The sequence below is a fragment of the Cupressus sempervirens genome, chromosome 11, assembly GCF_028749045.1.
Source record: "Cupressus sempervirens isolate cs-2001-9-10 chromosome 11, ASM2874904v1, whole genome shotgun sequence".
Classification (NCBI taxonomy): Eukaryota; Viridiplantae; Streptophyta; class Pinopsida; order Cupressales; family Cupressaceae; genus Cupressus; species Cupressus sempervirens.
The window spans coordinates 645,919,423-645,947,186 of NC_143128.1; the positions used below are offsets into that span (position 1 = coordinate 645,919,423).

The 27,764-nt window shown below is 36.0% G+C and overlaps 1 protein-coding gene across 14 annotated transcripts in view; it reads left to right on the forward strand.

The window, feature by feature from the left end:
- The window catches only part of LOC149531417 (1-acyl-sn-glycerol-3-phosphate acyltransferase BAT2, chloroplastic-like), a 224,817-nt gene that overhangs the window by 26,216 nt on the left and 170,837 nt on the right, over nucleotides 1-27,764 (forward strand). For 8 of the 14 annotated variants that reach the window (XM_089811179.1, XM_089811178.1, XM_089811174.1 and 5 more), the window contains exons 3-5: nucleotides 4,784-5,208; nucleotides 5,387-5,488; nucleotides 5,647-5,961. In XM_089811179.1, coding sequence (XP_089667305.1) covers nucleotides 4,784-5,208; nucleotides 5,387-5,488; nucleotides 5,647-5,874 — 755 coding nt within the window. In that variant the 3' untranslated portion in view covers nucleotides 5,875-5,961. Of the gene's footprint in view, nucleotides 1-4,783; nucleotides 5,209-5,386; nucleotides 5,489-5,646; nucleotides 5,962-21,155; nucleotides 21,246-21,345; nucleotides 21,773-27,764 lie in introns of those variants that run through there. The other 6 variants (XM_089811183.1, XM_089811181.1, XM_089811184.1 and 3 more) reach the window with 3 other exon arrangements.

The following is a 27,764-nucleotide window of genomic DNA, read 5'->3' on the forward strand; positions in this document are numbered from 1 at the left end:
GAAATAAATAAGTAGAGAATAAGGTTATTTCTGAACATGATGAAGTTTAAGTCTTGGAGTGTACAAGTTGAAGAGTTTATATTGCTGATTACATAAAACTTCTTGTTTCATATATTCTGTTATATTTGATTGATTAATAAGCAATATGATAATCTATTTCTGGAGACTTTTAGTAGCATTGATTTCATGGGTGTGAATTTTGTGGCTGGTCAAATCATATTTTGAAATATCAATGTCTATCGCGGGGAAGAAAATAGAATACTCGTACCCTGCACAAACGAGTATGAAACATGCCCGCCAGCAAGGAAATGATATCATGATTCACGAGAAATGAATCTAGTGGGAGTAAATGCTGTGCACGAAGAAATGTACGCTGTTGCAAATAGAGAACATAAGCCAGTCAAGGCGGGAAATGACACGTCGGACAGGAAAAAGACATTAAAAAAAGAGGACGATCAGCTGAAAAGAATTAACACCTCAGCAAGGAAATTTTCACCAAAAATATATATGGGAAATGCAAAAACAATACCGAAAGAAAATAAGAAAAATGTATATAAAATAAAGACATTTAAGGCACCACAGCTTATTGGGCGCCTGAGCTGACGAGAAAAGGAAGATAAAACAAACTATTTAAAAATAAAAGAGGTAATACATTCCTCGTATATCGACCTATTAGTACATTTAGACAGGAGAAAGATGGCGTGTGGTCAAACAGAGTATTGACCACAACCTTACATGTGTTATTGGGTTCATTGTCAAAGTGATGTTGGAGGTAAGTAATTTGTTTGCCCCTTTCATTATTGGACTTCTAGAGAATATGTTATTTAAGGGAATAAGGAAATAATACTATTGAAATACATAGATTAGATATATACATAGAAGATCAAATATACTTATTATACATGTTCAAAGTATATATTTAAATTAGATATTTATTTGATCCATATTATATTGAAATAATCCTGTAATATTATGTAGAATTATTTATTATCCTTGAGTATTATATTAGTCTCTCTCTTGTATATATCTATATGTACTATAAGAGCTATTTGCCTTGATCTTTTCCTTCTGCCCACTATATTGTTGCAAGAAAAGTGAGATTTGATATTCAGAGGGATTCTGAAAATCCATGTGTGTGACTGCATGATTCTAATGGGCTTGCCCCCTGTGTACATCATGAGGAAGTGACAACTTCCAAATGATTATCACTTGTAAAAGTTATTGGAAGGTGACGATCTTTCAATAACTTAATCTTCTATTATGATGGACATCTTATGATGTCTAAGAAGATTATGATAGATTATAACTTGCACAGCTGATTAAGTTCCTTAAACAGACCATGACCTTCTATTGCGATGGAAAACTTATGATGTTTAAGTAGATCATGATAGATGTTAACTTGCAGGGTGGATTAAGTTCCTTAAACATGCCATGCCCTTCTATTGTGAGGGACATCTTATGATGTGTAAGCAAATCATAATAGATGATGATTTGCATGGTGGATTAAGATCCTTAGACAGACCATGGCCTTTTTTTGTGATGGATATCTTACAAGGTCATCGGGAGATGAGGAGACTTGGAGGTCTCTGGTACTGGTACTGGTAACGGTACGGCAATTTTTCAAAAATAGGAGACGGGGGTACTTGGAGACGGCAAATTATTTTTTTAATAGTTTAAAGAGTCTAATACTAAATACAAAATTTGGAAATAGTAATACTGTAAAACTAAAATACTAAAGTAAATAATAATAATAGTAATGTCACATTAATATAAAGTCAAAATATTTCAGAACTCACATAATCACAATATTGTATCTCATAGACATACTTGTTTTCTTGGATACTGCATATGATCATCATCATATCAGATTGATAATCGCTGATATTATGATTACATATTCAAATTTTAAATTCAAAAAAGTATATTTTGATGTTGAATTGCCGATATGCAAACAAAAATGAACAAACTTAGTACAATAAACAAAAAACAGGGATCTATCTAGTACTAGTATGTTGATGGTACTATCATCTACTCCACAAGGTTGTGTTCATCCATCTCAAGGTCTTCAGCTGTCATGCTCTCCAAAAATTCATCTCTCCAACTCAAGTTCCTCTGATGGTAGTACAACTGGGGGCAATTCATTAAGGCCATGGAGTGTTCTATGAATGTACACCAAGTTCTCTGCTTTCTTTGACCCCAATCGGTTCCTCTTCAATGAATGAATAAAATCATAAGTGCTCCAGTTCCTCTCACAAGTTGAAGGACTAGCCACTTGTGGCAACAATCTTATTGCAAATGATTGCAACTCAAGAGTATCACCTCCATGGTTACACCACCACTCAATAGGGTCTTTCTTTGCTTGCATATTATATAAAGCTTCTGCTAAAGCAAAATCATCCTATCCACGTGAAAACTAATTCCATTGACTCCTTATAACCAAAGTCTCATCACCTCGACCATAATTTTTTTTATTGCAGCCCAAAACCCCTTCATTACCTCTCTATCCTCATGTGGGGCCCTCTTCTTGGTCTCTTCTGTATTATGCCATTTAGGATTTAAGGCATATGCAACACAATGAAAGGGTGTGTTCAACTTATTCCATTTTCCATGGAGTTTATCTTCTATCAAAGGATATAAAGAGGGATCTCTAGCATCTGTTATTGTCTTGATTCTTTCACATATGGATTCCATTTCCTCGTAAAGCTCCCCCAAACATGGCCTATCCGAGGCTGCAAATTTGATCACCTCACAAATGGGCCTAATAAATGCCACAACAAATCTAACATCAGCCCAAAAGTGATCATCAAGAACCAAACTTCTCACCTCAACTGCAGTGTCTGATGTAGGCTATCTCCAAGAAGCCCATACGTAACTAACCATGGTGGAAAACAAAGCTCCTTTGACTTCACAAAGGTGGTCAAGAAGAATAAAATAAGATGCAAACCTTGTATCAGCTGGTTTCAAAAATTCCACTCTGAAAAATTTCTAAACTCTTTAAAGTCACTAATTTATTCAATAAAATATTTATTATTAAAGTATTTTAAATGATTTAATCATTTAAAGTGTCATTAGTCTTAATTTTTGCATTAAAAACATTAAAGGGCTAAAATATATAAAATTATTTAATATTATATTTTACATTTATATTTTATTAGGAGACTTGGGGGAGACTTCACATTTTGGATTAGGAGATTGGGAGACTTTATGGCGAGACTTCAGGAGACTTCACCACGAAGTCTCCAACCTTTTTTGAGGTCTCCGGAGACGTGAAAAGTCTCCGAGACGTGTCTCGGAGACCGAGACACGACTTTTAGGGGGGAGATGGTGTCCCCCGTAACCATGATATCTTATGATGTTTGAGACAGAGCATGATAGATTATATCTTGCATGGTGGATTAAGTTCCTTAAACAAACCATGAATGTTTCTTTGGTAAGTATTATTGAGGATACATTATTGTTATGGACATTTTTTTGAGTACTTGGTGAATATTATGTGACTTCATATTTTGAGGCCATTACTCATGATATAATGAGATGATATCTAAATGGTGAATATCTTCTGATCAAAGATATCCTTAAACTCTTTCCTGATTTTACATAGAGATAATCTTTTGTTTATCCTCCCTACCTAAGAGGATGTGTTGATGTTTGGAAGCTTCAGTCAGATAAACTTAAGAGGCTAAACTATTGAAGATATAATATAATATAACGATTCATGAAATATATATATATATATATATATATGTGTGTGTGTGTGTGTGTGTGTGTGTACGTATATATATATATATATATATATATATATATATATATATATATGTACGTATATATTATTAAATTGTCATTATATTAATGAATAGACATGTCCCATGAAGGGATATGCCTCTTCTTGGTTTATTCTCAATATAAAATAGAAGAGATCGCTGCCTTTGGAGAACACATACAATCAGACAGTGCTATTACATTTGCAGCGATCCTTATAAATCAACAGTTTTCACTAGGAGACCCATTAATAAAAGTATTTGGAAATGCAATTGGTTTTTCTGTAATTAAGAAGCTTCTTTTTTTCTTTTGCATATTGTTTTATAGTATGCTTCAATGTTTTCTTCATCAAATTCTGTACCTATAAATAGGAAACCTATATTGTTTGATGTATGCTTCAGGGTTTTTTTTTATCAAGTTCTGTTCTTATTAATAGGAAACCTGCCACTTTGATGCGTGAAATGTCTTTTTCAGTTTTCCCATAATCAAGAATCTTGTAATTTTACTGTATTTCATTTAATAGAATAAATCAATATTTTCAACGTTGAGTTCTGCACATAGTAATAGGAAACTCACTGCTTCAAATTTGTGAAATGGCATTCGGATTTTCAGTAATGTTGAATCTTATATTTTCATTTAATATCATTTGATAGCATGCTTCAGTATCTTCTCTCTCATCTCCATCACTTAATAGGATTCCAACTACTTTAAATGTGTGAAATGACATACTGATAATCTTTGTTTTAGAATCATGTAATATTTTTGCATATCATTTGATAGTTTGCTTCAACTTTTCTCCATGAAACTCTACATCTATTAATAGGATACCCATAATATAGAAGTTAAAAATGTCTAAAAGTGTTTTCAAATTACCTGTAATGGAGAATCCAGTGACTTCCTTGCACCATTTGATCATATGATTTTTATCCTTAAACTTCATCATGAATATATAGGAAATGCTTTATGACATTTAATTTTGTTGTTTCTTACATATCATTTGATAGTATGATTCATTTGCAAACAGATGCATCATTGGGTCCAAAACTGAGGGCGATAGTCTTCTACGTTGTAAACTGCATTGTGGCTATTCCTCTGTTTGTCGTGATGCTAGCAGCCCATCCCTTTGTTCTTTTGTTTGATAGATACAGAAGGAAGTTTCATCACCTTATTAACAAGGTTTGGGCAAGTCTCTCGCTTTTGGTCCTTTATAAGGTTGATATTGAAGGGTTGCAAAACTTACCACCACCTGATGTGCCAGCTGTCTATGTTTCTAATCATCAGAGCTACTTAGATGTATATGTTTTATTGTTGCTTGGAAGGAGTTTTAAGTTCATAAGCAAGACCAGCATATTTCTCATTCCTATTATTGGATGGGCAATGTTTATGACTGGTCACATCCCTCTGCACCGAATGGATAATAAAAGCCAGATGGTATTTTATTTTTCTCAGGCAAATGCTTTATTTGAAGCATATTTCAATTTTATATGGTTGAATTGTCATTGAAGCTGTTGATTATGAAATGTGAACTCCATTACCCTGTCTTGAGTAACAATATTATCATATGCTAATATGAATGTTTTGTCACTTGTGTTATGCTACTAAGAGTCTTGTCTTATCTTCAATACAGGAATGCCTTAAACGATGCCTGAATGTTCTAAAACATGGAGCTTCAGTTCATTTTTTTCCTGAGGGAACTCGCCCAAAAGATGGAAAATTAACTACCTTTAAGGTGAGATAGATAGATCCTTTGTGATCTGGCAGTGATGTTTAATCAATCACATATGGATTTTAAAAAAGTTGTGAGTTAAGCAAGATTCTCAATTCTCCGTTATTAAAACATTGAAAGTGAATGAATTAAATCCTTATTTTTTTGTCAACGTGTCTCAGAAAGGTGCGTTTAGTATGGCAGCAAAGGCTAGAGTACCTGTGGTTCCAATTACTCTTATTGGGACAGGTAAAATTATGTCAAATGGAATGGAGGGCACTATGAGACCAGGTTCTATAAAAATTATTGTCAATCCACCAATCGAAGGCAAAAATGCAGACGAACTGAATAACAAAGCCAGATCTGTGATAGCAGAACAACTTGACCTGTATGGCGATGGAGTGCATTGAACGCATTTAGATTCGTAATGATGATTGAATTGGATGGTTTGTCAGCATTTGTGCCTAGGAATTGCAAAGGTGGCCGAAGAGCACAAGGTTAGATTTTCAAACATGCCCTTACGTTTGGATCTTCTGTTGTTTTCTAAATATTAAAATGTATGGTGTATTTTTTCAGATCCTTTATTTATGAAATACAGTTTCTCTTTGCAAATCTTATTTTCTATTGAAGATTTTCCGTGGATTGAGAATATATCTGCTAGGCATTTCATGAAAATAGTAGTCCCAATCTGCTTGAATGGTCATCATACAAATTTGAAAAACTTTATTTCAAAAGTAGTAATCCTTATCTGTTTGTAGGCTCATGGTACAAATTATGAGAGTTGTTCTTAACATCTTATGGATTCAACAATATATACGATCTACAAAATTTTAGAACAAAGACTGTAAAACATAAAAGGGGCCATTATAGCCTAGCAGTGGAAATATTAGAAGGTAGGCTCTAGTTTGTATGGGATTGCTGCAACCATTAGCACCAAGGATTTTTCTTATTTCAGCAACTATAGTTGCAAATACACCCAGTCAATTTTTTGTCATAGGGGATGGCGGTCTCTATTTTAGATGCTTCATCTGAATCAGTAATGAACATCTCTGGGCCTGGTGCAACAAATATTAAAATTGGTATCATTGGGCTTATCTTTGCTTCTGCTTCTATTTATATGATCTTCATGTATTCCAGGTCACTGTAATTAGCACATTGAACCATCTTTGAAGTTTTTGCCTATATCTTTTTGCTTGGCCCTTCATTGCAGTCTCCAACTTGCACTTTGGTTATGATTGTATGGGTGCAGATAATGGTGCACATGGCATTGAATTGGGGAGCTGGTTCGATCACTATGAATCGTTTTCAGATACCCTTGTGTATACATACCTCTTGTTGACATACACTGATATCTTCCTCAAAAAATTGATTATAATGCTGTCTGTTCTCATCATGCACATGTTCCAATCTATGACAGCCCTATCGAAGATGAGATCTATAAAACTGTTTGGTCTTATTCAGTTGTGTATGAAGGCCAACCCTCACCGCCATACTCAACTTGCTCTACTAAAGAACTCTAAGCGTCCCTGCATGCTAAGCACCTTCGATAAACGTGTCTCTTCCTCTATCAACACCAACAGCCTTCTAAAAGACAAAGTTGTGGAACCTTCTTGTGTCATTTTCATCAGTTAGGAAAGAAAGAAATATGTATTAATGTCCACAGGTGGATGAAATAGTTCAATGGGTCTTGAAAATATGTCTAGTGAAAATAGGACAGAGATAAAAGAGGCACCCTGGAAACTACAAACTAAAATATAATCAAACACAGAACAGAATCTGAAGGCATTCTGACAAACAAGAAAGAATGGGGTCCACCCTAGCAGGGAAACTTCAGTCCTTTCAGAAAGGAAAGAAGCAGAAAGACTGCAAATATTACTAAAAATAGTCTAGAAGGTGCCCAAGTATCCAAGAGGAAGGATGATGCAGGAGCATCTTGCATGGAAAAATTATTGAAAAAAAAAAAAAAAAAAAAAAAAAGAGACAAAAAGAGAGATAAAAAAAAAAATCTGGAGGAGAGAGAAAGTGACGAAAATTAGAGGAGAAATAATAAAAAAACAAAAAAAGGGAAAAAAGAGAAAAGAAAGGAAAAGAGGATTTTTATTTTCGAGGTGCATAGGTGGCATAATAGAAAAATAAAATAAAATAATAAATGGTTGTCATTCCATTTATCGAGGTGTGTGGGTAGAATTCTAGAAAGTTATGAATATTATAGAAAGTTGTGGAAGTTGTGGAAGTTGTAGAAGGTTGTGGAGGAATTCTAGAAGGTTGTGGATAAGTCATGCATGGGGTGGTAAGTGCCTATTTAAGCAAGGCATATGAGCATTTCTAAATCATGCTCAAGGAGTAGCTTGAGAAGTGAAAGCTCAAGGAGAAGCTCGAGAAGGAGAAACTTGAGTAGTGGAAGCTTGGAAAACTTGGAAAGTTGGAAGGTGTGAAAGAGAAGGAGAAAGTGAAGAGTGAGTTTTCTTGAGTCTGTAGACAGAGCGCCGAATGTGGGGCTGTTTACACTTAGATCTTGGATAAAGTTGGAGAAGAGCTAGTGACTGCGGTTTAGAAACAAGGAGGTTGCTTGGTGGCTTGCGAGCACAAGTTGAGATCTCAGAGGTTTCTACCAGAGTGTGGATCTGGACTAGCTTAGGCTTGGATTGGATCTTGAGAGCTCTTGGAGAAATGTTATTATAATTGCTATTGGATTTTCAAGTTTAATAAAATTTCTTGGGAAGCATTTATCTCTCTCTGTCTTCATATTGTTGCATTCTTGGTTATGAGTTGGTACAGGTGGTGTGGCCCTTCGTCAGTGGTAGCAGAGTGTACCTTCATCAGTGGTATCAGAGCAATACCTACGTTAGTGGTATCAGAGTAGGAGTTCCTGAGTGTACAAGCAGATCGCCGAAGTGTGAGGCAGTTTGTACTAGGACTTTGGTTGGGTGGAGTTTATTAGAGTGGGAGTTCCTAAGCGTGTAAACAGATTGCCGAAGCTGAGGCAGTTTGCACTAGGACCTTGGGAGGACATGCAGATTTATCGATTGATGCGGAGATGGAAGATTGAACTTGTTGAGGCATGATCGTAGAGAGCTTGTGGATTGCAAATCCGTTGTCCTAGACTTGTGATGTGGTTCCTGATTGTTCGTGCGAGGTGGCAGGTTGCGATCTGACTTGCAAACAATTCGAGGTTGTCACAAGGAGCGTGGGAAGGATTTGTTGCAGAGGGTTTACGAAGATCTTGGAAGATGGCTCCAAGAGGATTGGACCCTAAGATGATTGCCAAAATCCATGATATAGTGGAGAGGAATTTTTCTAAGATGATTTCTCGGTTGGATGCTAGATTGGCTAATCAAGCTAACAAGGTCAAGGTGGAAGAGGTTGGTTTTGTTGATCAAATTGTGGAGCCTGATGCAAAACTTGCAGAGCAATTAGAGGTTGTTGCTAAAGATATTCCTAATGTTGTTGATGTTGGGACATGTTGGTTCCCAAAACCGCAGATTGAAATCCTACGAGTCTTGCCTGCTCGATGCTGGGATATCCAACTGGTTAAGGCCAACTTGACAGGATTGATCGATGCGATCTAAATCCCCTGCACTTCTGGCTCTGCAAGATCGAGGCGGGTGCACCTAATCCTGGACGAAATGCTTAGATCCAAGATACTTAAAACAAATTGATTAGAACACGAATACAATAAAAGTTTCTCAAATGGCAAGAACTATAGGAAAACTTTAAACTTGCAATTTCTGAACTGAGAACACAAGTAAATGATTGAAATAATGTTTAGATAAAAAATAAATATAGATTAATGCAACAGATGAATATATTAATTCCGCAAAGGCAATAAATGAAACATTTGCCAGCGTATGGATTATGAATTAAGGATAAAAGACCAGTGCCTAATTAAATGGGCAATAGAGTCAATATTATTAGTTGAAACATACAACTTTATAAAGTTTAATATATTTTAACTATAAACAAATTTAATAATTCGGATGCGACGAATCAATTATATAAAAGCAATTTAAATTAGTCTAAAATGCACTTTAACTCCTGCGAGACAAATTAGACATAAATACGGAAACAATTAAATATTTCACAATATTTATGTTTATCTAATTTAAAATGTAACAATTATCCAGTCCATTTATCCAAATATTAAAATGTTTATAGAAAATAATAAAAATGTTTATAAAGGACACAACTTAATAAAAAATTAAAACTCTAATGCAAATAAATTAAATAAATTAAATAAATACTTCTTACTGATTCGGAAATAAAATCGTATTGGAGACACTCCTCACGGATGATCCATCCAATATAATTCCATTCCAGAATCGCACAAGAATTTATTCCATAATCCACCATCTACAGGCTTAGTTCAAAAGTTCGCTTCTCCTTAGATTGAAAAATATAATACATCACAAAGCATAAATAAATTTTAAAAAAATGTAAAAGTGAATATGAATATTGTCTCATAGGTCCTTCCATTCGATTTTACATGTCATATTTATAAACAAGCAAAAGTTGTCAGTTGCTTTCCAAGCAACACACCCCTACATAACAAATAACTAAATATTAAACATAAAATTGATATCCTAATAAGCCAACCACCTATTTATCTTTCAGTGGTGATTAAAATTAATCTTCAAAGATTAAATTAAAATATACTTCTGTTCCTCCACGATGATTCTTCATCCTCCAATCTGAAACGACTCCTTCCAACGTGTATCTCCAAAGGATTATGACTCTTGCATACCCGATTTTTGTTTTAAATCTGTCTGAATTTTCTCTATCAGGCCTATACAACCCGAGCCTTTATCTTCATGAGTCGGGTGCATCTCTTCAGTTCACGCATGCATCTTCAAACTTTCTTGGCGCGCGTGTCTCCAGATTTCTTCGAATATCAACACTCCTCATATGCATTCAACATTGGATTATACCATTCCATCCACTACGTATATTTTGCCCTCCTGAATGACTGTATATAAGAGTATCCTGCGGCTTAATACCTAGATCCATCTTCCTTTTCTTCCGCGCATATTCTCCATTGCACAATACCTACCAAAACACATGCAAAATGTTGTAAGTATGAAAAAACTTTACGGGAAATATTTACCAAAAGATCTTGTGGTCCCTGTTGATGCAAAGAAGAGCGAACTCGATTCACAGAGTTGCATAAGTTGGGACTTCCATATGCCGTTTTATCAGTTGAAAGTCCCGGAAACATCACCATTGTTATTTTATCTTCTTACTGCCATCTGCACTTTATCTCTATAAATGTTATGATATCCAACAACATTGTATATTGGAAGGGATAAATTGATGCCGTGACTGAAACTCTGCTTCTTTATTGTCTCAGCAACACAACTGCATGCTGGTATGCACAATTTGTAATTTGGGTTTCTCCTTTTGCTTCTTTGGGATGATTCTCTGTCTGTAATACCTATTTCTGCGTTTATCCCTTTCTGATTTCCCGATTTGCTCCAAAGTAGAAGACCATGCTATAGTTTGGCTTGGCTGGCATCTGTACATTTATGACAAGGATGAACAGTAACTTCTTGCAAGCTTCTCCCTTGTCTTGATTCCCACGTGTAATGAGAGTTTGTAGTTCTAGGCTATATTCTGGCAGTGTTTGGTGATAATAGCCCCTGAGAAGAAGCCTTAGAGCCCAGTCGCTGCTCCTGCACAACACAGCTAGGATGCATTGCTACTTTATCAATCTTATCTCCTGTCTTGAACCAATCAACTGTCAAGAGCTTCAAAAAGGATCTCCTTCTACATCAACTAGACCTGAATCAGCAGGGAAGCATTTATCTCTGAAACGTTTAGCATGAGCACTAATCAGCTGCACGAAGACCAGTATTAAAGGTTGGGGTTGATGCATCCTTGGCAGTTGCTGAGCACTTCCACTCTTCAAATCCATTCATCATTGTAACTTTGTAAATTAGGCAATCTCAGTTTATGCTACAGCTCAGAATTTTCTTAAATTTCTTGCCAATCAAAAGCAATTTCAAGTTTGCTACCTAGATTATCAAAATCTTCTTCCATAAGTGCACAATTTCTTGAATTTTCCTGAGTATCCAACTATGAGCCATCCTTTTCACTTGTTAATAAATCATTCATAGATGGAGCTATGCAATCTTCAGAGTCAATTTCTTCTGAATTGGAAAGGAACTCATCTTCTCCATATCACCAATAATGCGTGTTTTTCTTCATTCCAACCTATAATTATTATTTATGATTGCTGGGTGGGCTTCGTAGTTCCTGCTCACTTGATGGCTATATCTTATGTCTCTAATAGTTGCCGTGTAGACATACTGTTCAATATTTGTGTATTATTTTGCCATCATTACCCCTTATTGTTTCTTATTTTCCGTCCAATCTCTATCTCTGTAGATACATGTTTCGCTACATGATACTTTCAATTTCCTTGCATACAACGAGATGCTATCTGTAATTTATTGAATGCCCTTTTCCTTTTGATAATTGTTGTTGGATAATAATATTAATTGTTACTGAGGTGCTTTGTATAACGAAAAATATCTGTGTGTGACATGGCTTTGGTCAAGACTAACTTCTTGACTTGACATCAGCTCCTTTTTGCATACACATGCAATTTGGCTTCACTTTTGATTAAATGACTTCATCCATGCTTCAACCCTTTGCATTGAGTGTGGGACTCTTATGAATGTGAGCTCTGCCCTTATATTCATAACACATCTTGTAAAATGCATATACAGGGGTTGTATCTGTTTTTGATTTGCAAATAATGCTTCCAATATGGAAAAGGGAAAAGCCAAATAAAACCATGCATGACTTCACATAATCAATTCATCTTTCCAAGTGCACGACAAACTGAAGCCAATATATAGCTCCCAACCTTATATTTGTTTGTCACGAGGGAAACCAACTTGCTGACCAATACTGAAACACAGATGCAAACTTTTTACTCCTTTGTCAGTTTTGACACTGACTCAATAGCGAGGGCAAGTCTCTCCAAATCAAGGACCCCAGAAGAAGCATCAAATATTACCCACAAACAGTCAATGCCAACTGCTAATACACCTCAAGAAAATGCCGAAAATTTTAGAGTTCCATCAGGACAGAGGTTGGTTTTCATGATCAATTGGTTGAATTTGACATGGAGATTATGGAGCACTTAGTCGTGGATGATCCGGTTGTTGGAGGTGAGTTATGTATTGCAAAGCATCTTGTTGTGAGCAATGAGGTTGCTGGTGTTGAGAGTTTGGCATGTGTTGATGGAGATCTACATGTGGCTGTTGATGTGGGGTTTGTTGCTACGGGTGTGAATTCACTAGTTGTTGATGTGGATGAGAGTTTTCTGTTGAAGCATTATGTTCAGTTTGTTCCTGGGGGTGAGCATGCTAATTGGATGGTTGAGATTCTTGTGTTTGATAGAGTAATGATGTGGAAGATTTGCATGGTGGTTTTGTTGTCCCTATTGAGGTGGAAGCCTTTGGTGAAGATGAAAATGGTGGTAGATCTTTCTTTTGATGTCAAAGTGTGGGACACACTTTTCTATTTATTGGGGGAGTCTGATGCAGGAGCATCTTGCATGAAAAAATTATTGAAAAAAAAAAAAAAGAAAAAAATAAGAGAAAAAAAAAAAAAATCTGGAAGAGAGAAAGTGACGAAAATTAGAGGAGAAATAATAAAAAAATAATAAAAGGGAAAAAGGAGAAAAGAAAGAAAAAGAAGATTTTTATTTTCGAGGTGCATAGGTGGCATAATAAAAAAATAAAAAAAAATAATAAATGGTTGTCATTCCATTTATCAAGGTGTGTGGGTAGAATTCTAGAAAGTTATGAATATTATAGAAAGTTGTGGAAGTTGTGGAAGTTGTAGACGGTTGTGGAAGTTGTAAAAGGTTGTGGAGGAATTCTAGAAGGTTGTGGATAAGTCATGCATGGAGTGGTAAGTGCCTATTTAAGCAAGGCATATGAGCATTTCTAAATCAAGCTCAAGGAGTAGCTTGAGAAGTGAAAGCTCAAGGAGAAGCTCGAGAAGGAGAAACTTGAGTAGTGGAAGCTTGGAAAGCTTGGAAAGTTGGAAGGTGTGAAAGAGAAGGAGAAAGTGAAGATTGAGTTTTCCTGAGTCTGTAGATAGAGCGCCGAATGTGAGGCAGTTTACACTTAGATCTTGGATAAAGTTGGAGAAGAGCTAGTGATTGCGGTTTAGAAACAAGGAGGTTGCTTGGTGGCTTGCGAGCACAAGTTGAGATCTCAGAGGTTTCTACCAGAGTGTGGATCTAGACTAGCTTAGGCTTGGATTGGATCTTGAGAGATCTTGGAGAAATGTTATTGTAATTGCTATTGGATTTTCAAGTTTAATAAAATTTCTTGGGAAGCATTTATCTCTCTCTGTCTTCATATTGTTGCATTCTTGGTTATGAGTTGGTACGGGTGGTGTGGCCCTTCGTCAGTGGTAGCAGAGTGTACCTTCATCAGTGGTATCAGAGCAATACCTATGTTAAAGGACCAATTACCATATTAAATGTGCTGAAGATAATATAATTTCAGAATGGGCGAACTAGGTCCAATCTGTATAACCAGAAAAGGAGTCATCCTTCCCAGTAACTGGGAAGGTGCTGATACTAGAACTGAAAATGTTCACCATAGAAAGCCTGATGCTGAGAGATCCAGGCTTAGATGATCCCATTCAATAAGCTAGCTCACAGCACCACTCCAGATCTCTGTCTGAAGCTTTCCTAACATTCAAGTTGGATGACCCTCCACCATCTAAGATAGTGCTGAAGGCAAGAAAGGAACTGGTGTTATGCAATTGGATAAGATATAATCAACTTGGAGTGAGATGTAGCAGGAGTGTGATGACCTAGGTGATGCTTTGGATGAGAGAGATGGGATGCCCTGGTTCAAGTGCTTGTAGTATGTCTGTAACATCTCACTGTGGGATGCCCCTTTAGTGTAGCTGTTAGGGATGTCTATGGGCGATGCCAATGCCATTGGACTCCATTTTGGTTGGTTGCATGCCATTTGTTGTATACTAGTTAGGCATTTGATCTTTCATTGATGTATATATTTAGAGGGGAGTTATTGAAAGGTGATGGTCTTATCAATAGCTGGACCTGTTATCATAACAAATTACATTAAGTTGTTGTCCCGGGGTTCCAGAAGTTATGATAATGAACATAAGGTAACTATTGTAAGGTGACAGTCTTATCAATAGATAACCAACCTTCTACCACCAAAAGTGTTGAAGGTTATTCGTGTCACTGTTATTAGGCCGGATTTTGCCGAACACATTGATATCCATTATGGTTATTAGGCCACAGATCTTGTTGGACACCATGAAAATTATTGGTGTCATTGTTATTAGATTGGATTTTGCCGGACACATTGATATCCATCATGTTTATTAGGCCGGATCTTGTTGGACACCATGAAAATTATTGGTGTCATTGTTATTAGGCCGGATTTTGCTAGACACATTGATATCCATCATGGTTATTAGGCCGGATCATGTCGGACACCATGAAAATTATTGGTGTCATTGCTATTAGGTTGGATATTGCTGAACATCATAGCTTAAATCTATTATAGACCACACTTAAGGTGGTATTTAAACTCATATTAAAGTTATAGTAATTGCTTAAAGTTAATTTCCCTCCTTGCTAAAAGGAAAAGTGTTGAGAAATTTAGTCTCATTATGAATTGTAGCAAATTCCATATATAATATGTGTGTGTTGATGGATTTATGTTGATATCCTTAAATATGTCATTCTAGGAATAATATATGGAGATGATATCTCTTCGTATACTCAAGAACATAATATGTTCTGTATCAATCCTTCCTAACTAAGAGGGAGTGTTAAGTTTGTAGTTCAGTTAGATTGATATGATCACGAGTTTCATTATTGATGATAATATGAATATTCCTTTATATATATATATATCTATATATATTACATATATAATATAATATAATATATATAATAATAATAATGTATATATTATACATATGGTTAGTTATGTTATTTTATACTAATTAATGATGTTTAAACCTTGGAGACATGTCTCTTCAAAAGACATGTCTCCTTCTCTCAGATGAGATCCAAATCTGCATTTGAAATATATCTATAACAATGGCAATACAATTACATTTGTAGAAACGATCTTAGTTACTCAACAAATATATCATAGAAGTGCCTTGTATATAAAGGCAATCAAGATGACTAGGAGTCATACAAAGAGATGAGCAACAACTAAGCACATGTCCACCAAAAGTGAATTATCCTCCATTGTGCATGAATGTACGTGCAGCAATGAGAGGATAAGAATGTAAAGGTGTATCTCATAAAGAGATGTAGTAGACAATATGTGCGCAATTGGAGTGCAAACTTTTGTGTTGCCTACATAACAACTCATGAATATGCAAACTCCTAGGTGTCTACATGACAACTAATATGAATATGCATTATCCTAAGTAAACTTAAGTAAAGTGTAAATAGTAAATACTTATTTACACCAACACCCCCCCTTTAAGTGAAACTTAGGAGAATGTACTTAAGCTCACAAAAACTAGATAATAATGCAAGATGGGTCCCGACTATTAGGCCATGTTAGGTATCCATGTACAATATGCAAGTGCAAAAGATAGATGCAATGCAATCTCATAAAGCGAAGAAAGAGGGAAAACCGCATGGGAAAAACCCCCCTCTAAAAAGAGAGAAGTACAATAAAAGAAAATGAGAGAAGAAAATCTCATGTGAGGAAAAGATCCCCCCCATAAGAGAGGAAGTGGAAGAGAGACCAAGTAACCCCTCCTCTATGTAGAATGTACATCAATGGTAGATGCTCTAGGCTCGATGTAGAAATTGCTCCATGAGTGTAGAACAACATTCCTCCCCTTGGGAAGAAACAAAACCAAAGGTGTATCAATGAAGCCTCTCCCATTTGTAGGAAGAAACCTCAAAATGTATGAAATCTCTGAAACCTGCTCAAGTGTCCCCATGTCAATACAAAAAAGTGCCTCCTCCAAATCATGTGTATTATGCCACTATGTTGAAAAAAAGAAATCAAGATCCACTGAGGATGAATGTAGAGCATGTATCAAAGACTCAAATATCTCCTCTGAAGAGAAAGTGACCTCCTCTAACAGTTGTATCAAAGGATCTACTATCATGTCAACTGCAAAAGACTGATCAAGTAGAGAATGAAGATGAGGGTCAGCATGCTCCCTCACAACAATTGAAGAAGGATCATCTTCACCAAAGAGAAGATGAATGTCATCAATAGTGTCTCCTAAATTTGCAATGTAGGACTCCACAAACAAACTGGAAATGTTTGTCAAGTAGTCATCCCATGGAATTGAGTGTAGAAGACAATGAATATCCTGCTGCACTAAATCACTTGAATCCATGGCTATGTGAATACAACTATCATCAGGAACAACATTAGATGGAATATTAGTAGGAGGAGAAGCAATGGATGGCTCAAGAACTTGATCACATGTGAGAACACCCAAGTTCAAGTAGCCAAAGAGTTCAAAATCTGAAACTCCTCCTTGGATGATTTACCCTTATTGTTAGAGTTGTCTTGTGGCAAGGAGGTTGAGTGTTCTTTCTCTTGTTGTGAATTTTGTTGCCATGATTTCTGCTTCTTGTTAGACCCTTTTCCTTGATTCCCTTTACTAGCCACCAATGCTTTGGACTTTGAAGACTTGAGAATCCCCATGCTCATCAAATTTGATTGTTCTACCATCAACATCTTTGTGAAGGAATCAAATGAAGGCATGGTGTTGGAAGAACCTAAGGTCAACTTATGAGTGTTGAAGCTCAAAATAAATGATGCATACTCTGGCAGAAGTTTTCTCATCAAATTATAGATCAATTTTTCATCCTCTATGGTAATTCCACAATCCTTAACCATTGACCTTAGCTCATGTGCCTTGGTGATATAGTCTTGAATTGTGTCAAACTCCTTCGGATCTAATGACATGAGATTTTTATCAAGTTCAAAACCCCTAGCTTTGTCTACTTTTGCATACAAGCTAGCAAACTTATCCCATGCTTCCTTTACTGTTTTACAATTATCAATATGGAAGATAAGATCTTCATGTACATACTTTCTCAAAGTACCAATATCAACCTTATTTTTATGATTCCATTCATTTAGTTTATCAGGATCAGATGGTGCAACCATGGATCCATCAACATAATCAATTAAACCTTTTTCCATCATTTTACTCTATGCTATTAATTTTCCATGTAGCATAATTATGTGGAGTTAAAAGTGGAAACCTAGGAGAACCCATGATGTAAAATAAAAGAACACGAGGAGGGAAGTGCAAACACTCAAGACACACCTCCCAAATCGCTCAATCAAAGAACACCCCCCCCCCCCCCCCCCCCCCCCCCCACCAAAAAAAAAAAAAGAAAGGATGATTTTGACACTTTATACTTAGTGCATGTATGTACAATTTCCACTTGTCAAAATGAAGCAAAGTGGACTTTTGAACCAAATGCTGAAAGTACTATCTACTTAGGATTACTCCAATCTGGAAAGTAGACAAAAAATATGCACTTTCAAAAAAATAGCGCTTGAATATGTGTACATATGAGCCCGAACAAAGCCTCTGAAGTTGCAAAAATCGGGACTTGCGATTTTTAGAAAAAATTAGGAACATGAATTGCAAACAACTTGCAACAATGTGTAGATCACGAAATTCTACTCCGAAACAAAAAAAAATCGTTTGAAAAAACAAGTTCGTATGAGGGAGATATCGTTGTTTGAAAATCACCGCTATAATTATTTTTCTCGAATCGTCGCCACTGCACCTCTAATAATCAAACAACTCTAGATTTCACCTTAGATGTCCAATTTTGATGAAATAAAAGTCGATTTAGGGGTTTTTGGACCTTCTGAATGTGATGCCAATATCTAATTTGCACTAGCAAGCTCCAATCTTGACCTGCAAAAAAAAAAAAAAAAACTCTCCAATGGCTATGCAATGACGCTCCTATGGCTGTGATACCTTGTAAGAATTTGGTATAACTCTGATACCATGTAAGAATTTGCCAAAGGTAAGAATAAAATGCCAAGATCTAGAAGCTCAAGAGATAGCACAAGAGAGACAAGATATGACCAAATGAAAAGGGATTTCAGATAATTGGATGAATACATCATAGAAGTGCCTTGTATATAAAGGCAATCAAGATGACTAGGATTCATGCAAAGAGATAAGCAACGACTAAGCACATGCCCACCAAGAGTGGATTATCCTCCATTGTTCATGAATGTACGTGCAACAATGAGAGGATAAGAATGTAAAGGTGTATCTCATAAAGAGATGTAGTAGACAACATGTGCTCAATTGGAATGCAACCTACTGTGTTGTCTACATGACTACTCATATGAATATGCAAACTCCTAGGTGTCAACATGACAACTGATATGAATATGCATTATCCCAAGTAAACTTAAGTTTAAATAGTAAATACTTATTTACACCAAAAATTATATTGGTGAGATAATCATGGTAAAAATGATGTTCCATATTGATATTGCTTGGACCCTTATATACATTGTTTTGTTTTGATGCATCATATTGTCACTGTTCCTAAATTTTTTTACATGATGTCTTCTCTTAATTGACAACTGTTTTGATTGAATTTTAATTTCTTTTTATGCAATTGTAGTTTTGTTCATACATATATTCCTCACAAGATGGCAATAAAACCTACTCTGATACCAATTGTAATGTCCCCTTCTCGAACCTTAATTATGCATAATATCTCTTTCTGAAATCTTTAAATTATTTTCTTTGTAATTTCTCTCAATTTTGAATCCGTATCTTATTTCTCAATTTTATATGGAAGGAGAGACCTTTTAAATGTAATGACTCTTCATAGTCCTAACATTTCATTTTAATAATATATAATAACTTATATACTTAAATATTTAATATATTAAATAGCATATAGTAACTCATAACTTATATGCTTAATATATACATATATTTTATATATTGATTACTATTTATTATTGTATAGAAAAATATTATTAGTACCAATATTACTATTAATGTTATTGTTAGTCTTTATTAGTACCAATCAATAAATTTATCATTTATTCTTTATTTATTATTTTATTAATAACATATTAGTGTTGATAGATATTTAGTACTAATCAATAAATTTATCATTTATTGTTTATTTATTATTCTATTAATAACATATTAGTGTTGATAGATATTTCTATTATTTATATTTAATAGTATTATTATTTCAATATATAATTAATATGTATATGTTTGTAGTGATATGATAACATTTATATTATTATGATATATACAATGTATTATAATTTATATTTTCATCTTAATATTATTGTTTTATTTTTTGAATACTATTTGTTCTTTTAATATTATAAAATTTATATCTAATAGTTATTTATTGTTAAATCCTATCTCAAGGTGGGGATATCACAACTTTTGAAGTGTGGCCGAGGGGCATGAGCTGGCAATGTGAGTTTATAAGGTAGGGATTGATAATGATGAAGTGGTAAGCTTAGAGGAGGTAAGGGGTGAGGTCACTAGTTACTGTAATGTTTGATGATGTATGCTCGTCGCTTTCTAGATTGTTCGATGGCATTTTAATGGCCCATTTTGAGACACCAAATATATTCCTGAGTGCGGCGTCTACAAGGTTGGTTGTGGTGGAAGGCAAGAATGGAGGTGAATTTCTTTTTAAATTCACCCAACCAACTGCTTGCTTTTAAAGGAGGGATCTTTGTGAAGTGATTGAGGGCTATTTTTAAGTTTGACGACGATAAATTCTAGGGGTGTGTGTGCATGTGCAAATTTTTTGGTGACGAATACTTGCAAACATACATTTGACCTTGAACAAATGTGGATATTTCTTTTTTTATTTGGCGTGGGCATTGTAACTTGGTACTCAGGAGATAACTTTGATTCTAATGATGGTTTGTGTGAAGCTGCAATGGTTTGTAGGTATGGTTCCAATTGTTGGTTGGGTGGAGCTAGGAGTAGGGTTGAGGAAGTTACATAGACCATGGCGTGTGATTGATGGTGGGATGGCGGACTTGTAGCCATCGATTGTGTGGAGCTCAACAATGCCAAAGGAGAGGCAAATTGTTGCAGCTCAGGAAGGATGGGATGTGTTGTTGATGTATGTTCAAAAAACCAAAGCTGAACAGGAGTTGTGGGAGTAGGATCTTTAGTAAAAGATAAAGTCGACTCCCCGTAAATCGATTGCAAAGCTCAGTTTGGAGGGTGTTGTGGGTTGGATGAGGCAAGTGAAGGAAAAAAAAGGGCAAGGCAGACACTTGTGGTGGTGCATTCATACCCAATCCGGCCAGGGAGGAGTTGCTGAAAAAATGGCTCGAACGAAGATGCCCTAGGCTTTTTCTGTTTTTTTTGTTTGAAGTGTTGTTTTGGTCTAGCCCAGTTTGTCCTTGGGCAGTATACTTGAATGTAAATCTATGTGTCAATAATGTTCATGTAGGTTTTGGTAGAGGGGGATTAATGCTTATGCTGCATAGGAAATGTACTTGTATTGTAAGAGACAACTTTCGGTTGGTTTCAATTTTGGGTTGTTTATGGATCTGGCACAATTAAAATCTGCGTAAGAGTGGCTTTCATGTATTCCTTTTTGCAAATATTAATATAAAATCTTTTTATTACCAATAAATTCTTTTTTTGGTAGGCCAATAAGAAGAGATGTTAGATAGAAGCTTGTAGAAGGAGAAAACTCAAAGAAGCCACCATTCAATAAACCAATAAGATGATGTCACTTGTATGTACACCAAACCATCTCTATGAATATTGTTTCTTTTATCTTTGTCTCTTTTGGCAAATTCAATGAATCTAGACATAATATGGTTTTCTCTCACTAGGACACTTGGCACATTCTCATTGGTTGAAGAAATGGCTTCCACTTCAACATGTTCACTTTATAGACTTGATAAATACCCCACTTTGATGATGGAAGATCATTGTTGAGTCCTGAGTCCTCAATTCTTATGGTTCATATTCTCCAGTGGCTTCATCTTGAAATACTTTATGTTGTAATATCTTTCCTTGGCATCTTCTTGAATATGTTGATCTTGTCCTTCCATTAATGTTGGTCTTTCTCCATCTACTGCTTTGTGTGACTTAGACTTTTTGATTTCTTCATCTCATGCAATCAACTTGAAAAAAGAGAAAACACCTTGGATTATGATAGTGAATAAAACACTAAGTGAAAAGGTAAGGAGACAGTGAATATCAAATGAAAGTTTGACCTTGCTTTGCTAATTTATTTTTGAAAAGTTTAAAAGATCATTCATGATTATCATTCTTCAATAATTGTGAAACAAGTTGCATAACATTAATAATTTCACTAAAGTTGCTTTGCAAACCCTTCCTAAATCTGGAAATGGCATTTTCATCCCATGGAATTCTTATTTTGGATCTGGAAATAATGTTTCAGATTTGGGATTTGGTCAAATCAAGGAATAAATTGTTTTGATCTGTATTTAATCAACTTATCTTTTAATTGAACAGTCATTCACTCCTTCATGGTCTAAATATGGAATCAGATTTGCAATTCCAATTTCCTCTGGACAAAATCATGTCCACTCTTTTAACAACAGAAATGCTTCACCCTTGGTTTGACTGAATTCACATTTAGTTGCTAGGTTTTATATCTGCTCTGCTGCAATCCAATTTGGATTGCATTGTATAAATATTTCATGAATTTTGCTTGTCTGTTTCTGATCTGCCTTTGGATTACTCCTCGTTTCTTTTCTGGATCTCGTCTTCTGTATTGTGGATTCACCCCTTAATTCTGGAACTTACCTCTGCTAATTGGGAATTTGCTCTTTAATTCTGGAATCTGGTTCTGTAATTCGTTATTTTTTGCTATGGGTTTGCTGCTATTCTTCCTTGAATTTGCATGTCTTCTGATGCTGTTCAGGTCCGAGTTGAATTCCCTTTTATAGATTTGCCTTTAAGTGCCCAGATTCAGGGCCACCTTCATTGATTTAAGGCCCGGCCTATAGGCTTAACTTCAAGGCCACATGTTTTTATTTAAGTCAAGATTAAAGTTGCCTTGTTGGGCTTATGCTTATATTTAGGTCCGGGCTAATTAAATTTGCAGCCATGCATTGGGAATTAGGGCCTTGATTATTAGTTTAGCTCCACATGCTTGAGAAGGGGCTTGGTTGACATTCTCAAGGCTACACGCTAGCTTTAAGGCCTGGTCTATTGAGTTTTAGGCCCACAAGTTTCATTGCTAGGGCCTGATTTATGATTTCAAGGTCACATGCTAGGTAATTAGGGCCTAATGCATTCAGTTTTGGGCCTAATTAGGTCCACCCAATTGGCTTTTGGGGTAAAATCATTGATCAATGGGCGATTTTTGCTAATGCTTTGTTTTAGATTGATTAAACTGTGTGTGATTTTTCATCATCAACATTTTGTATCATACTAAGTGATCTCTATGTTGTTAAGCTACAAGTGAGTTACTGAGAGGGAGGGAGGGTGGTGGGGGGGGTGGGGGGCGATAGTCTGTCAAACACTTAAACCAATAATCCTTCTATGTAACCGATAACATTACCAATAGTTAATGTATTCATGTGATGTGCAGTAATGTAAAGTAACCAAACAAATAATAAACACATAATATAGCAATTTTGGTATCGCAGAAAATCCTTGGTCAGAGGAAAAAACTGTGGTGGGGATGATACCCACAACTTATCACTGCAGCAATAAGGTGCCCTATTAAGAGCATACAATATTGTCATTTTCTGAAAGACTACACCCTGTTAAAAGTGTCTAATACCCTGTTAAGAGTATCAACAGTCCTATTAAAGACTACTCTGTTAAGAGATTCAATCCCACTAATATAGTAGTCACCCTATTAAAGGATTTACAGTAAGTTCAAAATAAGAACTTCTAAGTCCTGTTAAAGATCACATTGTCAAAGGATTTTAACAATCTTTTTGACAAACTTGTTAGGTATAAACAACAAGAAATTGACCTGTATTCACCTTTCCCTCTTCACTCTCTGATCTCTTTCCAATAACTTGCTGCACTGTTCACTGTTCACTGTTCCAATAGTCACTATACCCATGCAGACCCTCTCCAACTGTCCTTTTTTTTCATTCCCTCTCTCTCTTCTTCTTCTCCTTTTTCATTAATATCCTTTTGCCTCTCTTCATGACCTAATTAGGGTTTCTAGTCTTTCCGTACACCGTTTTTGACCTTTTCTCTTTGCTTTGTCGATAAGTCATATTGTTGCTGATAAGGTAAGCAGCTTAGGGTTCTGATAATATTTCAGCCTCCTATACTACTTCCTCAGCCGACAGTGTAAACTACTCTTGTCTTCTTTAACCTTCTTGCTAGCAATGACAACCTCCAAAAATCATCATCACTGGGGTCTAGGATTTTGTCAAGGGAACACTCTCTATTGCTTCATCCTAATGATGGATCATGTAGTATGATCCGAAAAGTTGATGATGAAAAATCACATAGTTTAATCCAGAAAGGCAATTATCTGACTTCTGTGAAAATTACATGAGTTTCAATGCTTTATATTGCTATTAAAGGCCAGATTTAGGGCCTCGTCATTGAACTTTGTGTTCAGATTTGGGTCTTATTCCATGACGCCCGGGTTCATAGGTTTAAATATAAATTTACACCTGGATCTGCATCAAATTGAGTTCCTTTGAGACCCATATGTTTCATGCTTTAGGGCCTGGCATAAGTTCCCGAGTTCACACGCTTCACCTTAAGGCCCTGGCCACTCAGATCTTGGCCTAATTAGGTCTGCACGCTAGAGGTTCAAGTTTAGTCATTGGTTGAGGAGTCACATGTTTGGTGATTTGTTCATTATGTTTAGTATTTGGAGGCCAGATTCAGGACCTTATCATTCAATTTAGTGTCCAGATTTAGTGCCCACATCTCATCTTTAGGCCCCTGAATATTTGATCTGTATTTAAAATTTAAGTTACTGCTTCAGATTCAGGTTTGGATGTGGGTTTGAAATTTGTTCAATTTTTTTGGGGTTGGGTTCAAATTCATTTTGTGTTTGTCTGTACAGTAACATATTTTAAAAAAAATAGTAATATTTATGTATTTGTATAATAGTATAAATATGAAGCAGCAATTTCATACACCACTGTGCATATAGTAAAGCAGCATAGCAAAATACACCACTGATCTATATATTAATGTTTTAGTCCAAATGGCATATGTTTTACCTTTTTGACTTTTTCTGGGGTCTATTTTAGGGTTGGAGGGTTAGTTGGCACAAAAAAACCCATTTTTAGGCTAAAATCGACCTTAGTTTTGTTGCAGATTTGCAAATTTGCTATAAAATGGCAACATTTGTGCCAAGTTCATCTTACAGAGTTTTGGAAGGCGTAAAAGGCCTGCGACAGATTTTTGCAAGAATATGATAAGGACCAGACTTTTGCAGGAACCGGATCAGACTTTGGGGTTGCTAGGGAAGAATTTGGTAACATAGTTTAAATTTAAAAATCATCCCTTGCATTCAAATTTCATCAAATTTTAAGCCCCCTCTCTAGCACATATGTTTCGTTTGGAGGCTAAAATTTGTTGAAGATTGTAGCTGCGATAGAGATCTTTACCTATGATTTTATGAAATAGAAATATGACCATTATGGTCATCTTCAGCTAAAGAAGATATTTATGATAATATTTGAGATATTATTATATGTAGAGACGTGTCATGCGAAGAGTCATGTGTTTGGAAATATGAAGAGACTTTGTTTTTGGAAATTGAAGGGACCTTCAGTTGTGATATGATGTGTCTCTCAATTCTATTTATACACAAGATTGCTTTTTGTGTAGACACGAATGTATCAAGTGAAAGCATTGTACTCAAACACTTTTATTATCAATAAAAGAGAGATTTTTCTGGTGTGGCTGGGTTTTCCCCTTCAAGTGAAAGGGTTTTCCCAGGATAAACTTGTTGGGTCTTCTATGCCTGTTTTGTTCCTCTTTTGTTTATTGCTGTTTATCATTAGTTCTGGGCCAAACTTTAACAAATTTTAGTGATTTTGGGCTTGATTTGGCCTATATGTTGGATTTAAGGCTTTAGTTAAGCTCATTTTTCATCGAATCAAGGCCTGATCTGATTAGACCAGGCCTACATGTTGCATGTTGGGGTCATATTTCTCATTTTAGGCCTCATCCATGCAGATTTGGCCCACATGTCATCCATTGAAGGCCACATGCTACCCATAGGGGGCCTATATGTTTGCTCTTGAAGCCTTTTCTTTGAACTTAGGGCCCATGTTCGATTTGAATCAGATTTAGGGCCGGTCCCATCGGTCAGAGCTTCATTATTTGACATTACGGGCTGTGAGCTCAAGGTTGTGCCCATAATTTGGACATTCGAAGTGAAAACTTAGCTTCTTCCTAGGCTATTCGAACTATGCTAAGGAGCTTCATGATTGGTTGAAACTTGCTTGTCTCCCATTACATTGTTTCTCCCTTCTCTCATTGAATCCATTGAATTAAATTGCTTCCCTTTGTCCAATAAAGGATGATTTCTTCCTTTGCCACATGGGGAGATGGAATCCACTCCTTGATGCGGCAGCCTTGCCACTTGAGAAGGTGGAATCCACTCCTTGATGCAATAACCCTGCCACTTGAGAAGTTGTCTACTCTTTCAAGTGTCAACACTAAAAGGAGAAATATTATTTTAATTTTAACGATATATTTTTTTAATTTCCCTTTTATGGCTATTTACGTAGGTAATTTTTTATAATTTTGATTCTATTTTAATTTTAATTTCTCAACTTTCAGACTTCGCCAAATTTTTCCAATTTTAGACACAACCAGCCTTTTCCATTTTTTTAACACTTGCCATGTTTTGCTTTTTGGGCATTTTGGGAAGGCTTGGAAAATTTGAATTGTTGCCAAATGTCCTCTACCACCTAGACCTACCATCAAAAAGTGAGGGTCCCCATTTGCAATGGGGCGATGGTGTGAAAATCTGACAAGTATTTCATGTTTTCCTCGTATTGATCCATGCCTTTCTCATTCTCATCTATCCTTTGGCCCTCAACTTCCTTTGTTTATCCGTAGTTTCCTTGAACCTTTCCTTCTTGGCTTGGATTAAGAAGCTCCAATGCATTAGCCTTTGTTATCAAAGTTTCTCTTGGGAGTTTCAAAAGCATGCCTTTTCTTGCATTAGTGTTTATATTTTTTGAGACACATGTCTCTAGGGGGTTGCTCCTTTTAGACATCTCTTTTTTCTAAATCTATCATTGGGGCTTTCCCTTTCTTTATGTTCCAAACCCTCCACCTCCCATCGTTTGTGGAAACTTGATCCCTTGATCAAGGGCACCTAGCTTTCTTACTTTTTCTAGGGTACTTTTGGTGTGCACTTGTAGACTAGAGCTTCCTGACTTCACGGTCTTCCTTAAAATACAACAATCTGGGATTAGACACTTTACCTTCACCACTCTCTGAGTCGTCTCAAGCTTAGAATTTATCTCCAGCTCCCCATAGAATCCCGAGTCCATATCGATTTCAACATAAACATTTTCTGGTGACCCCGATTTCCCTTTAAGAAAGTCTTCATCAACACCAAGAAACAAGCTTAGGGTATCACCAATCCACTAGGGCATCAATGCTCCAATTTTCTGTGGGGAGTTCTGTGAGGGTTATCCATGTGGCAATTTTCTTAATCTTATATTTCAACGGATTGAGATTCAAGGACCAATCTATATAATGGAAACTCAACTCCTTAAAAAATATAGGTTTTCCATAGAGAATGTCTTGATTTCCATAAGAATCTAATTCTATAATAAAGGAGTTTAGAAGGGGCCAAATGCAGATCTTACCTACGAAAGAGCGTTTCCACCAACCAATAATGCTAATATATCCTTCCCCACACCATTTCATTGGAAGGGCTCAATCCATCATGCGATCCACAACTGGGAAATTGATTTTTGTGGGCATCACTATTGCCTCTTTGTTTTTGAGATCCATTGTTCCTTTCTTTCTGACTAACAAGTAGCCTATACCTCTGACTCCCATTTCACCAGTTCTCCCTCATTACTTCTCTTTCGGTGACGCCTTTTATATGTTCAATGCTTCTCCACTTGTCCCTTGATGTTGGTGCCAAGTAAAGTTGTATTGGCCCTAGTTGCAAAGGACAAAATATTCGAGATCGCATTTCCGGATTTGTCTGTAGTTGCCTAGCTCCTTGATGGGTTTTCTTGAGTCGCACTACCATTCGCTACTCCACTTTCTTCTTGCGACCCTTGGTGTTCAACTCGCCATCCTCTGCCGCCTT